General features: G+C 63.1%; 2 protein-coding genes across 4 annotated transcripts; both read right to left on the bottom strand.

Annotated features, from left to right (window-relative positions):
* Positions 1–5,365: 5,365 nt before the first annotated feature.
* Positions 5,366–8,036, bottom strand: TMEM86B (transmembrane protein 86B). Of its 2 annotated transcripts, none has more exons than XM_036306721.1 (3): positions 7,198–8,036; positions 6,647–6,914; positions 5,366–6,204 (listed from the first exon to the last, which is right to left on the bottom strand). In XM_036306721.1, exons 1-3 carry the CDS (start codon positions 7,246–7,248, stop codon positions 5,822–5,824), a joined length of 702 nt encoding a protein of 233 aa, XP_036162614.1. In that variant the 5' UTR covers positions 7,249–8,036; the 3' UTR covers positions 5,366–5,821. The 2 variants fall into 2 exon arrangements, with proteins under 2 accessions (XP_036162614.1, XP_036162613.1); XM_036306720.1 differs by having other exon boundaries at positions 6,647–6,917; positions 7,198–7,596.
* Positions 8,037–10,135: 2,099 nt separating this feature from the next.
* On the bottom strand, positions 10,136–13,243 carry LOC118655176 (lysoplasmalogenase-like). 2 transcript variants are annotated; one of them, XM_036306703.1, is made up of 3 exons: positions 13,017–13,243; positions 12,389–12,617; positions 10,136–11,424 (listed from the first exon to the last, which is right to left on the bottom strand). In XM_036306703.1, the coding sequence occupies exons 1-3, from the start codon at positions 13,062–13,064 to the stop codon at positions 10,904–10,906; spliced, it is 798 nt and encodes a 265-aa protein (XP_036162596.1). In that variant the 5' UTR covers positions 13,065–13,243; the 3' UTR covers positions 10,136–10,903. The 2 variants fall into 2 exon arrangements, with proteins under 2 accessions (XP_036162596.1, XP_036162595.1); XM_036306702.1 differs by having other exon boundaries at positions 12,389–12,620.
* Between the last annotated feature and the right edge of the window lie 344 nt (positions 13,244–13,587).

Below are 13,587 nucleotides of genomic sequence, written 5' to 3' on the forward strand. Positions count from 1 at the left end.
TAATCATACTAAAAGGAACAGAAAAGTCATCAACAAACTAGGAACAGGGGAGAGACAGGCTGGGAACCAGAGGCCAGACACCCGGTCTGCTGGTGTCTGAGGCTGGGTCCTGGGCTCCTGGGTCTGAGGGAGGAGGGGCTGGGGGCCTGGGCTCCTGGGTCTGAGGGAGGAGGGGCTGGGGGCCTGGGCTCCTGGGTCTGAGGGAGGAGGGGCTGGGGGCCTGGGCTCCTGGGTCTGAGGGAGGAGGGCTGGGGGGCTGGGCTCCTGGGTCTGAGGGAGGAGGGACTGGGGGCCTGGGCTCCTGGGTCTGAGGGAGGAGGGGCTGGGGGCCTGGGCTCCTGGGTCTGAGGGAGGAGGGGCTGGGGGCCTGGGCTCCTGGGTCTGAGGGAGGAGGGGCTGGGGGCCTGGGCTCCTGGGTCTGAGGGAGGAGGGGCTGGGGGCCTGGGCTCCTGGGTCTGAGGGAGGAGGGGCTGGGGGCCTGGGCTCCTGGGTCTGAGGGAGGAGGGGCTGGGGGCCTGGGCTCCTGGGTCTGAGGGAGGAGGGGCTGGGGCCTGGGCTCTTGGGTCTGAGGGAGGAGGGGCTGGGGGCCTGGGCTCCTGGGTCTGAGGGAGGAGGGGCTGGGGGCCTGGACTTCTGGGTCTGAGGGAGGAGGGCTGGGGGCCTGGGCTCCTGGGTCTGAGGGAGGAGGGGCCCGGGGCGGGACTCCAGGGTCTTCCTCACCCAGAGTTTACTCTCACCCGGGACAGGACACACCTGAGAGCCCAGGTGTGAGACTCCCCAACAATCTCCCGGAACCTGGACGCCAGCTTGCTTCTCCGGGGAACCTGCACCCTTTTCCTCAGGACACGAGTTCAGGGACCAGCCCCCCCCCCCTCAGATCCCGCCCTGGCGCCCCCCTCCGGTCCCCCCGCCCCGGAGGCCCCACTCACCAGCAGCACCAGGCGCCCCCAGGCCCCGAGGCCCCCTCCCGCCCCCGTCATGCCCGCCGGGATCCTTGCGGCCTCGGAGGGACCCGGGTGACCAGAGCGCGGCCTTCCACCTGCCGGACTTTAAGCGCAGGCATTTCCCTTTCCCAGCCCGGGCCGCGAGGCCACAGGTCGGGTCGGGAGGGCGGAGGAGGAAGTGGGAGCTCCGGGAGCGCCCCGCCCGCCCTCGGCCCGGGTCGCGGCCTCTGGACCCTCCTTTGCCCCGAGGGACGCGCGGGGGGGGGGGGTGCGCGCTCCCGGGCCCCGCCCGTCCCGGCGCTGCTCCCGCTGCCCTGCGGCTCTGCATTTGGGGGGCGGGCACCCCAGGCGGCTCCAGACCCCGGAGGCTCCACACGTGCGGGTCCCAGCGCCTGGCACGTCCTCCCCGCATCGGCCCGGCCGCCCCGGGCACGGAGCCCCTCCGGCGGCAGCTCCCCAGCAAGTGTCTGCTCCGCGCCCTCCGAGCAGCGCGGGGGCCCCCGGGGGAGTGGGGGGGCTTTCCTCCTGCCCCTGGGCCCGCGGCGGCTGCGTGGGGACTGGATTCTGCGCGGCGGGTTCACCGGAGACCGCGACCCGGTCTGGCTCCGCGCAGGCGCACTGCGCCCGCCCCCCTGCCCGCCCCGGACCCGGGCTCCCTGCGCCTGGCCCTGGGGAACCAGCGGGGACCCCCTTCGCGCCCCTCCCTTCGCGCCCTCCCGGCGGGCGGGGGCCAGGCTCGGGGACCCAGGGAACATGGGGCCGCCCCGCCACGCCACTTTGCGGGAGGATGCGGCGCTGGGGATGGGGGTAGGGGCGGGGGTCGGGGAAAGGGGGCGGGGGGGGGGGGCGGTGGTCCTGGCTTCCCTCTCACTGACTGAGGAAGAAATAGAGCTGAACTCGGGGGGCGGCCTGGGGAAGGGAGGGCCCTGGTGACACCCAGGCCCCCAGCTCAGTTCCCCAAAGCAGCCACCACACCCGGGGTCCTTGTCCTTGGTAAAGCCATCACTGCCTTTCTTTAAATTTTTTCTTTCTTTCTTTCAATTTAATACATATATACTAGAGGCCCTGTGCACGAAATTCATGCAAGAGTAGGCCCTTCCTTCCCCTGGCTGTCGCCACCGGCTTTCCTCTGGCACCCAGGACCCAGGACCAGGCTTCCCTGGCAGCCCCAGCTTCCTCTGGAAGGTCGTCTGGAAGGACACCTGGAAGGTCATCTGGTCTAATTAGCATATTATGCTTTTATTATGAGAGAAGATATATATATTAATTTATTGCTTTCAGAGAGAAAGGGAGAGAGAGAGAGAAACATCAATGATGAGAGAGAATCACGGATTGGCTGCCTCCTGCACGCCCCCTGCTGGGGATGGAGCCTGCAACCCGGGCATGTGCCCTGACCTGGAATCGGACCCTGACCTCCTGGGTCATAGGTCGATGCTCCACCACTGAGCCACTCCAGCTGGGCCAGTCTCTGCATTTAGCTACCACCCCCCAATCCTGCCACCCGCACCCCCAGCCCTAGGCAGCCCCTACCCTGCTCTGTCTCCTGACTCCCCTGGCCAGGACATCCCGTCCTACAGGGGCCTTTGGAAGGGGCCTCTTTCACTCGGGGAAGGTTTCCAAAGGCGAGGAGGCATCTTGTAGGTGTAACGGAGCTTCAGTCCTATTTAAGGCCAAATAATGCCCCACAGACCCCTGACCTGAAGGGGCTGAGTGACAGGGGGCGATGGCTGCTCCGAAGGGCTGGCCCTGGTGACGCTGAGGACTCCAACGCCGCCAGCAGCTGGGGGACAGGCTCAGTCCCTCACAGACCGCAGGGGGAAGCAGGCCTGTGCGCGAAAATGATAGGGCGTGGTCTGAGACAGAGGGACAGACGGACGGAAGGATGGAGGTGGAATGTGGCTCCGTAGCACTTTCCGCTGGGGCGGGAGCTGGTTTTGGGGTCCCTTTCAGAGGGGAAGAGAGAAGGTGCTCACTTTATTACCCCCATGTAGTCCGTCCTGAGCCCCCCACTCTTGAAGGAGGACAGGGTCATGGGGACCTGGGTAGCATAGCAGGTGGTTGGGACCATGCGGGTGGGGGGTGGGGGGCAGGGTCTGAATGAAGGCATCCCAGGCCCACAGGGCATCTGAGAGTGAGAAGAGCAGGGTTGCCCGCCCGGACCACCTGCCCCTCTCCAGGCTGTGCCGCGCAGTCATGCCTCATCAGGCCCACGGCTTTCTCTGTGGTGAGTGGGACTCTGGCCTGAAGGTGGAGCAGGGACTAAAAATCAGGGGTGGGCTCTGGGGGGCCCTATAAGCATATTATGGATGCAAGTCTCTTCTCTGCTATAAGAGTCCCCTAATGCATGTCCTGGGTGGAGAATTCTCTCTGCTATAAGAGTCCCCTAAGGCATGTCCTGGGTGGGAAAGTCTCCTCTCTGCTGTAAGAGTCCCCTAAAGCACATCATGGGTGGGAAAGTCTCCTCTCTGCTGTAAGAGTCCCCTAAGGCATGTCCTGGGTGAAAAAGCCTCCTCTCTGCTGTAAGAGCCCCTTAGGACACATCCTAGCTGTAGAAGTCAGGCAGGGTTTGGAGAGCAGCTCTGACCCCTTCATGTCCTCAAATGCAGACCCTGAGGCCCAGAGAGGGCCAGTGGGCTGCCAAGGTCACAGGCAGGACAAGGGCCACACCTGGGTCTTCCTCCCTTAGGTCTCTGTTCTCACCCCCTTGCTTGTGATCCCTTCCTAAAGACCCCTCATCTTTGAGTCTCCTCACCTCCCCACCTCCTCTCCTGGTATTGTCTGTCACTGCAGTGGGGTAAATTGTGTCCCCTAAAAACAGGTGTCCAAGCCCCAGCCGGTGTGGTTCAATGGATAGAGCGTCGGCCTGCGGACTGAAGGGTCCCAGGTTTGATTCAGGTCAAGGGCACATGCCCAGGTTGCAGGCTGGATCCCCAGTAGGGGGCGTGCAAGAGGCAGCCAATCAATGGTTCTCTCTTATCATTGATGCTTCTATCTCCCTTCTCTCTGAACTCAATAACAATAAAGAACAAAACAAAAAAACAACAACAGGTATCCAAGTCCTAAGTCCCGGTCCCTATGGATGGGGACTTCATTTAGAACCCGGTGGCATCATTTAGAACCCGGGCCTTTGCAGACATAATTACTAGATCATCCTGGATTTAGGGTGGACCCTACGTCCAACCACCGATGTCCGTGGGGGGGGGGGGACACAGAGGGAGAAAGGCGTGTGAACACGGAGGCCCAGGTCAGAGGGACTCGGGGAGGGGGGGTGCAGAGCGGGCAGGGGGGGAGGGGGGGCGCCGCTGGGGCCACCGGAAGCTGGAGAGGCAGGAAGGACCCTCCCCAGGGCCTGGGGTGCCCTGTGGCCCTGCCCACACCTTGACATTGGACGTCTACTCTCCAGAACTGTGAGAGGCCAAACTCCTGATGCTTTAAGCCCCCCGTGTGGGGTCATTTGTGACGGCAGCCACAGGAACACACACAAGGGCCAAAGTGTCCTCCTGGCCTCAGGTCTAGAACCTCATCCCGACCGTGGACAGAGGAATCCCTCCTCCCACCGCCATCAAAGCCCCTGGGAGTGAGTCCATGTCCCTGACGCCCTGGGCCCCGGGCAAATTCACTGTGTGTATAGCCAACAATACTGCCTGGTGCACACAAAAATGTGCCCTGAGGGTGACCCTCACCGTAAGTGTTCTCACTACAACAATAAAAGGCCTGGCTAGGCGAGGCTCCGTGGATGAGCATCGACCTATGAACCAGGATTTCATGGTTTCATTCCCCATCAGGGCACGTGCCCGGGGTGCGGGCTCCATCCCGTGTGGGTGTGCAAGAGGCAGCAGATTGACGTTCCGATCTCTCTCTCCCTCTGCCTTCCTCTCTGAAATCAATAAAAGTATATTTAAAAAAAAAATTCAGTGCCTACCACTGTGACTGAACGTAATGTTACCAAATCATTCACTTAAAAATGGAAAAATCTGCCCTAGCCGGTTTGGCTCAGTGGATAGAGCGTCGGCCTGCGGACTGAAGGGTCCCAGGTTCGATTCCGGTCAAGGGCATGTACCTTGGTTGCGGGCACATCCCCAGTAGGGGGTGTGCAGGAGGCAGCTCATCCATGTTTCTAATTCTCTATCCCTCTCCCTTTCTCTCTGTAAAAAAAATCAATAAAATATATATTTTTTTTAAAAAAGGAAAAATTTTGCCTGGCCAGTGTGGCTCATTGGTTAAGCCTTGACTCAGGAACCAAGAAGTCATGGGTTCTATTCCCAGAAAGGGCCCATGCCTGGGTTGCTGGCTCGATCCCCAGTAGGGGGCATGCAGGAGGCTGCCGATCCATGATTCCCTCTCATCATTGATGTTTCTCTCTCTACCTCTCCCTTCCTCTCTGAAATCAATAAAAACATGGATATTTTTTTTGGATTTTTTTTAATGGAAAATTTTGTTGTAAGGAAGAAAAAGAAGAAATACCCTTTTGCTGTGATCTGACCATGCCTCCCCCCTCCCCTCCCCAAATAAAGGAGATGTTATTTCCTCCTTCCCTTTACTCAGGCAACAGGGAAATAGATCAAGGCCAGAGGGAGGGGGCCAGCGGACTCTGAAGGCCCCTGGAGGTCACAGGAGCAGCCGGGGCTTGGGGAGGCCCAGCCCGGGCCTAGTTGAGGGGCCTGGAACCCGGAACCAGAACCGAGGAAAGGTGTTCCGAACTCGGCGGTGCATCCGGAATTCTGCAAACGGTTCTCACAGGTGGACGGCGGCCTGCAGACGGGAGTCTGGGAGCCTGGCTCTGGCCCCCACGGGCGGCTCCCCGTCTGGGCCCAGCTGCAAGGCCTGGGTCCCTGCAGGAGGGGAGTGGGCGGACGCCGGCCGGTCGGGGCCCCTGGTCAGTGGGTCTTGAGCTTGGGGCTCTGGAAGGCCGACAGGGTGATGAGGAGCTGGGCGGCGTAGTAGGTGGCCATGATCAGCAGGCGGCCGTGGGCCAGGGGCTGGATGAAGGTGTGCCAGGACAGCAGGGAGTCGGAGGCAGCGAAGAGCAGGGCGCCCCAGCGGGTACTCCCGCCCCTGGCCAGGCCCTGCCACAGCATGGTGGACAGGGCCAGCCCGTAGGCCGACACGGGCAGCACCAGGTCTGGCGGGAGGTGCAGCAGCAGGAGGCCGGAGAACGGGAGGGAGTACAGGACGATGGGCACCAGGAGGCCGGGACGCAGGGGGCTGAACCCAAAGGCCCAGGAGTAGAGCAGCTGGGCCATGCCGAAGGCGAGGACGCCTGGAGGACAGGGGGTGGGGCACCCGTGAGACCCGCTTCCCTGCGTCACCCCTGCCAGCTCCCACTGGTCCCTGGTGGTCCCGCCTCCCCCTGCCCTTGCTGTCCAGGGTCTGTCCTTACTCTGCTCAGAACTGTCCCTCGACCCCTATCTTCTCTGCTCCCCACTTGGCTTCAGAATGGAGTCAGTTTGGACGCACACACCAGGCACACACACCCCAGGGCCTTTGCACCTGCTGGTCCCTCCACGCCCGCCACGCACACCTGCCCAGGTCAGGCTGAGCTCCCCGAGGCAGGGGTCTGGGTGTGTGCTGGTCACTGCAGAGCCCCAGGGCCTGGGAACGCCCCCCGGCTCCCGGCAGAGGCTATCAGGGAGTCGCCCCCGCACCCGGGGCCCCTAGCCTGGGGGTCGGAAAGGGACAGTGCGGCCCGCTCCCCAGCTCACCATAGAGGAAGTTCTCAGGCCAGATGAGGAAGACATCCCCGAGGGCCGAGAAGAGCAGGGCCACCTGCAGGCGAAGGCTGTAGCCCCCGCTGGAGCCGGAGCCGGAGCCAGAGCTGGAGCCCGGGTTCGCCCGCAGGAGCCCCACCAGGCACAGCACCGGCAGGCACTTGACCAGGGCGCCCACCCTGGACGGCGGGTCCTCAGGGATCCAGAGGAAGAAGTAGGCCGTGCAGGTGAGCAAGAAGGGGCTCAGGCTGCCCAGGTGTGGCTGCTACCGGACAAGGCGCGGCTCAGCCCCCGGGGGAGGCTCCAACCACCCCAGGTCTCGGGGCTCCCGCCCCACCCCCACTCAGGGCCCCCAGGACAGGCCCCACCTGGCCAGGACTCAGGTCTCGGGGCTCCCCGCACTCCACCCCCACTCAGGGACCCCAGGACATCCAGCCCCATAGAACCCTCTGGGGAGGCCAAGACTCCCAATTCCTCCAGCCTCCTGGGGTCCCCGGGAGCCCAGGACCTGCTCGAGCCCCCCTCCCACACTCAGGGGCTCTCACTTGGGCTGAGGAGGGCGGGCTGCGGGGCGGCCTCTCTCTGCGGACGTCCATGACAGCCTGAGACCCCCACGCAGAGTGGCCGCAGCCGGGGCACCAATGGCTCTGGGGGTGGAGGGCCGGGGAGCGGTTACACGTTAACCCGGGAGCGTCCTGTGGACTCTGGTGCTGATAACAGCCCCGGGATGGCTCTCACTGACACCCGCAGATAAGGTGCCCGTCCCAAGCTGGGGTCCCTCCTCCCCCACAGCCCTGCCCAGGACCCCGGGGACCAGGCTTCCTCCCCATCGCAGTGGGCTGTGGGGGCCAATTCCCCTCGCAGCCCCGCGCCCAGCCCGGCCCAGCCTCCTTCCCCAGGGGACGGGGCCACCATCACCCTGTGGTCGGCGGAGGAACCCCTTCTCCCTCCCCCTGAACCCCCCTTGCTGGGTCCTCTGGCACTGGCCTCCCTCCTGTGGGGCCTGCACCGCCCTGCACCCCCCAGCACCTCCACACAAACACTTCCTGATCTAACAAATGCCCAGGACGACTGGCCCCCCCGAGGTCACCACCGGCCTGGGGCCCGCAGCCCTGGGCAGCCTGGGAGGCCCTGAAGCAAGGCTCCCCGGGGCCTGGGGGTGAGGGCTCCTGGTCTGTTCTTGGACTGGATCCCCCCTGGAAGGCACGCCTAGAGCCCGGCTTCCCCGGCCACCTCCCAGCACCCACCACGCCATCATAGGGGACAGGGTCAGGCCCTTGGCTGCTGCGGGGTCCCCTCCGTGGACGGACAGAGGAGGGCTGAACAGCGGACACATGATGTTGGGATGACTAAGGGGACCCCGGGCAGGCAAGCATGCTCATTCCCCATCATTAAAGGTAAAACCCTCTAGTGCTCCCACCAGAAGCCCCAGGGCAGAGCTGTTCCCACCAGGAACCCTCCAGGGCAGGCGCACGCATGGGGCCGGGACGCGGGGCCAGCCAGTATGGACGAACAGCGCAACGTCCTGCAAGGAGCTGGTCACAGCTTCCTGACGCTCGGCCTGTGAGGAAGGGACCATCATCACCTGTCCTTTTTTTAAAAAAAATATTTTTATTGATTTCAGAGAGGGAGGGAGACAGGGGAGGGAGAGAGGGAAACATCCATGATGAGAGAGATTCATGGATCGGCTGCCTCCTGCACACACCCCACTGGGGATCGAACTCGCAACCCGGGCATTAGCCCTTGACCGGAATGGAACCCGGGACCCTTCAGTCTGCAGGCCGATGCTCTATCCACTGAGCCACACCGGACAGAGCATCACCTGTCATGTCACTGAAATGAGGGGGTGGGGCAGCTGGTGGGACCATCTGTTGCCTTTCTGGGAACACCTGCATGAGCTCCGCCCTGAGAGCGGAGTCCAGGGACAGAGGGTGGGAGCCCCCATGAGCTGCAGCCACAAGCCGTGACCCGACTCCTGTTTAGCTTAACCCACCAGCGCGCAGCATCCATCCCTCAGCACCGAGAGGCCCCAACTGGCACACAGGCTCCATCCCACGGGCTGCTCGTGCCCTCGAGCCCATGAGAACTGCTCCACGTGGCCCCCGCAGCCCCCGCGATGTGGCAAGGCCCGGAAAAGGAGCTGGGGCGGACTCACCGCACACCTGGGGGCTGGCCCAGGCGGGGCCCCCTGGCCAGCTGGCTGCCCTGCCAGGCGCCGTCCTCCCCATCAGACTCCCCAGAGCCCTGGCCCTCCTCCTCGTCGTCGTCATCAAACTGCTGGATCCGGTCCTTGTAGCAAATCTCCAGCAGGTTGGTGTTGGGCTGCGGGGTGCAGGCGGCAGGGTGGGTGGGCGGCACTGCCCACAGCCCCCACCCCCAGAGGCCAGGGCGCCACTCACGTTCTCATCGTCGGCGTTGAGGGAAAAGGTGATGTTGGCCGTCTTGTCGAAAGGCGCGCTGGGGGAGGAGCAGGGGCGGGGAGGAGGCTGAGACAGGCTGCCTCCTGCTGCTCCGTCCCTCACGCACGCGCCCTGGCCATCTGCTACCCACAGCTGTGTCTCTGCCATCGTCCCCACTCGCTAACACTCCCCGCTCGCGGCACAGGCCCACCATTGGGGGCCATCCGTAGAGCTGACGTCCTGCCCTCGCCTCCTGCCTGTCCAGCCCTCGCAGAGGTGCCCGAAGGGACCAAGCAGAGCAGGAACCCTGTCTCAGCTGTGCCCGCCTGCCCGTCCCTGGAGCCCACTGCCCGCCTCAGGGCATCACGGGCTCATTCTTCAAAACTGACCTCTTTCTTCCACTCAGCGGACACTTCCCTTGGGGGCCCCGCAGCACCGAGGAGCACCCCACCCGAGGAGACCAGGCCCTGAGTGACCTGCCCGGCCGGGGGCTGAAAGTGGCAGGACCAGACTCAGCCAGGGCGCCCCACCCTAGCCGGTGTTGCTCAGTGGATAGAGTGTTGGCCTGCGGACTGAGGGGTTCTAGGTTCAATTCCAGTCAGGGCACATGCCTGGGTTGTGGGCTTGATCCCCACTAGGGGGTGTGCAGGAGGCAGCCGATCCATGATTCCCTCTCATCATTGATGTTTCTCTTTCTTCCTCTCTTAACAAAAAATATATATTTTAGCCCTAACCGGTTTGGCTCAGTGGATAGAGCGTCAGCCTGCGGACTGAAGGGTCCCAGGTTCGATTCCGGTCAAGGGCATGTACCTTGGTTGCGGGCACATCCCCAGTAGGGGGTGTGCAGGAGGCAGCTGATTGATGTTTCTCTCTCATTGATGTTTCTAACTCTCTATCCCTCTCCCTTCCTTGCTGTAAAAAAAAAAAAAAAAAACAATAAAATATATTTATAAAAAAAAAATAATAAAAAAAAAATATATTTTAGAAAAAGGAGGAAATACAATCACAATTACCCCCAAAAGAGAAATACCCTTTTGCTGTTGTGACGCCCCTCCCCCCACCCCTCCAAATAAAGGAGATGTTGTTTCCTTGTCCCTTTTATTCAGGCAACAGGGAAATTGATCAAGGCCAGAGGGAGGGGGCCAGCGGCCTCCTGCCGGGCTGACCAGCGGCCCCTGAGTGACGGACGAATGACTCCTCTGACACGGCTGCTGTGAAAGAGAAGGCTAAGGGACGGCCTGGCTGAACGAACCAGACAGCCCCGTTCGCCTGCCTCCTCAGGCTTTTATTGCAGCAGCCGTTTGAGATACAGTTTACCTTTTAGAAACAGTCAGTAGGGCAATCTTGGGAGGACACATGTGTCTGCAGTGTCCTCTAGGCAAGGACATGCAAAGATTAAGCATAAGGATTCCGGCAAACACCTGGGGGGCCGCACGTGCACGGACTTGGTGGGAAAGGTCACAGGACAATTAGGGGCGGCCGCTTTGGCCAAACTCCATGTCGGAATTCCGATAAACAGCGTGTCCGCCTTCAGCCCATGTCCCTTTTCGGAATTTCCTCCTTACAGACTTTCCAGCCGAGTCTCCCGTGCTTCCCTACAGACTCGGGGGCCCCGGTGGTCACAGGAGCGGGCGGGGCTTGGGGAGGCCCAGCCTGGGCCTGGAACCCGGAATAAGAACCAAGGGAAGGCGTTCGGAACTCGGCAGTGCATCTGGAATTCTGCAAATGGTTCCCACAGGTGGACGGAGGCCTGCAGGCGAGTCTGCGAGCCTGGCTCCAGCCCCCACGGGCGTCTGGTCCCGGGCCCCTGCAGGAGGGGAGCAGGCGGACGCCGGCCCGTCGGGGCCCCTGGTCAGTCAGTCTTGAGCTTGGGGCTCTGGAAGGCCGACAGGGTGATGAGGAGCTGGGCGGCATAGTAGGTGTACATGATCAGCAGGCGGCCGTGGGCCAGGGGCTGGATGAAGGTATGCCAGGCCAGCAGAGAGTCGGAGGCAGCGAAGAGCAGGGCGCCCCAGCGGGCGCTCCCGCCCCTGGCCAGGCCCCGCCACAGCATGGTGGACAGGGCCAGCGCGTAGGCCGACAGGGGCAGCACCAGGTCTGGCGGGAGGTGCAGCAGCAGGAGGCCGGTGAACGGGAGGGAGGCCAGGAAGATGGACAGCAGGTGGAAGGGGCACTGGCCCCGCCACAGCACGGTGGACAGGGCCAGCACGTAGGCCGACAGGGGCAGGACCAGGCTCGAGGAGAAGTGCAGCAGCAGGAGGCCGGAGAACGGGAGGGAGGCCAGGATGATGGGCAGCAGGAGGTCGGGCCGCAGGGGTCTCAACCCAAAGGCCCGGACATAGAGCAGCTGGGCCATGGCGCAGGCGACGCCGCCTGGAGGACAGGGGGTGGGGCACCCGTGAGAGCCGCTTCCCTGCGTCACCCCTGCCAGCTCCCATGGTCCCCTGGTGGTCCCGCTTCTCGCTGCCCCTGCTGTCCAGGGTCTGTCCTTACTCTGCTCAGAATTCTAAAATCTCTCAACCCCCACGTCTCTGCTCCCCACTTGGCTTCAGCATGGAGTCTGTTTGGACACACAAGGGCACACCTATCCCAGGGCCTTTGCACCTGCTGGTCCCTCTGCCTAGACCAGTGGTCGGCAAATTGCGGCTCGCGAGCCACATGTGGCTCTTTGGTCCCTTGAGTGTGGCTCTTCCACAAAATACCGACTTCTGCGCATGGACCACGATGTTTCAATCATACTGTACGTGCGTGCCCGCTCGTGGTATTTTGTGGAAGAGCCACACTCAAGGGGCCAAAGAGCTCCATGTGGCTCGCGAGCCGCAGTTTGCTGACCCCTGGCCTAGACCAGTGGTCGGCAAACTCCTTTGTCAACAGAGCCAAACATCAATAGTACAATTTAAATTTCTTTTGAGAGCCAAATTTTTTAAACTTAAACTATATAGGTAGGTACATTGTTATTAACTTAATTAGGGTCCTCCTAAGGCTTAGGAAGAGCCACACTCAAGGGGCCCAAGAGCCACATGTGGCTCATGAGCCACAGTTTGCCGACCACTGGGCTAGACCATCCATCCTTCCAGCACCCCCTTCTCTGTGAGGCTGTCCTACTCAAGACTGTGACTCCGGGACTCCACCCTCCCTCCACGCCCACCACGCACACCTGCCCAGGTCCGGCTGAGCTCCCCGAGGCAGGGGTCTGGGTGTGTGCTGGTCACTGCTGGGTCCCAGGGCCTGGGAACGCCCTCTGGCTCCCGGCAGAGGCTATCAGAGAGTCGCCCCGCAACTGGGGACCCTGGCGTGGGGGTCGGAAAGGGACAGTGCGGCCCGCTCCCCAGCTCACCATAGAAGTTCTCGGGCCAGATGAGGAAGACATCCCGGAGGGCTGAGAAGAGCAGGGCCACCTGCAGGCGGGAGCCAGAGCCGGGGCTCGCCCACAGGAGCCCCACCAGGCACAGCACCGGCAGGCACTTGACCAGGGCGCCCACCCTGGACGGCGGGTCCTCAGGGATCCAGAGGAAGAAGTAGGCGGTGCAGGTGAGCAAGAAGGGGCTCAGGCTGCCCAGGTGTGGCTGCTACCGGACAAGGCGCGGCTCAGCCCCCGGGGGAGGCTCCAGCCATCCCAGGTCTCGGGGCTCCCGCCCCACCCCACTCAGGGCCCCCAGGACAGGCCCCACCTGGCCAGGACTCAGGTCTCGGGGCTCCCGCCCCACCCCACTCAGGGCCCCCAGGACAGGCCCCACCTGGCCAGGACTCAGGTCTCGGGGCTCCCGCCCCACCCCACTCAGGGCCCCCAGGACAGGTCCCACCTGGCCAGGACTCAGGTCTCGGGGCTCCCGCCCCACCCCACTCAGGACATCAAGCCTCATAAACTCCAGTGTCTCGGGAGGCCAGGACCCCCAATTCCTCCAGCCTCCTGGGGTCCCTGGGAGCCCAGGCCCAGCCTCCCTCCCACACTCGGGGGCTCTCACTTGGGCTGAGTGAGGATCTCGGGACAGCGCCTCTTCCCGGACGCCCATGTTAGCCTGTGACACTCCCTTGGCCTGGACATGGGCTGTAATGGCTTTGTGGGTGGAGCGAGGGCATGTGGTTACTGGTTAACCGTGTAGTGTCCTATGGATGAACTCGGGGACTGACTCAGCGCTGGGAAATGCTGCCCCGCCCAGGGATGGCTATGCCCGGCCGGGGTCCTTCCTTCCCCCCCCCCCCCCCCCCCCCCCCGCCCGGAACGCAGCCAGGCCCAGGCCCAGCCCTCCTTCCCCAGGGGACAGGGCCACCATCACCCTGTGGCCGGTAGAGGAACCCCTTCTCCCTCCCTCTGCCCACCCCATCGCCCCCCTGGGTCCTGCACTGGCCTCCCTCCTGTGGGGCCTGCACGGCCCTGCACCCCCAGCGCCTCCACACAAACACTTCCTGATCTAATCACTGCCAGCGACGACCTGCCCTCCGGGGTCAGCACCGGCCTGGGAGGCCCAGGACCACGGCTTCCTGGGGGTGCTCTCGGTCCGGCCTTTTTGTCGCTAAACCTCACCCGACTGCAGT

The sequence above is a fragment of the Myotis myotis genome, unplaced genomic scaffold (assembly GCF_014108235.1).
Source record: "Myotis myotis isolate mMyoMyo1 unplaced genomic scaffold, mMyoMyo1.p scaffold_m19_p_42, whole genome shotgun sequence".
Taxonomy (NCBI): Eukaryota; Metazoa; Chordata; class Mammalia; order Chiroptera; family Vespertilionidae; genus Myotis; species Myotis myotis.

Coding starts and splice junctions, on each gene's coding strand:
- TMEM86B (XM_036306720.1), bottom strand. CDS start 7,248: ATGGACGTCCGCAGAGAGAGGCCGCCCCGCAGCCCGCCCTCCTCAGCC. Junction 6,918..7,197: donor GCCCGCCCTCCTCAGCCCAA/GTGAGAGCCCCT, acceptor CTTGTCCGGTAG/CAGCCACACCTGGGCAGCCT. Junction 6,205..6,646: donor GCCTGAGAACTTCCTCTATG/GTGAGCTGGGGA, acceptor CCTGTCCTCCAG/GCGTCCTCGCCTTCGGCATG.
- LOC118655176 (XM_036306702.1), bottom strand. CDS start 13,064: ATGGGCGTCCGGGAAGAGGCGCTGTCCCGAGATCCTCACTCAGCCCAA. Junction 12,621..13,016: donor GAGATCCTCACTCAGCCCAA/GTGAGAGCCCCC, acceptor CTTGTCCGGTAG/CAGCCACACCTGGGCAGCCT. Junction 11,425..12,388: donor CTGGCCCGAGAACTTCTATG/GTGAGCTGGGGA, acceptor CCTGTCCTCCAG/GCGGCGTCGCCTGCGCCATG.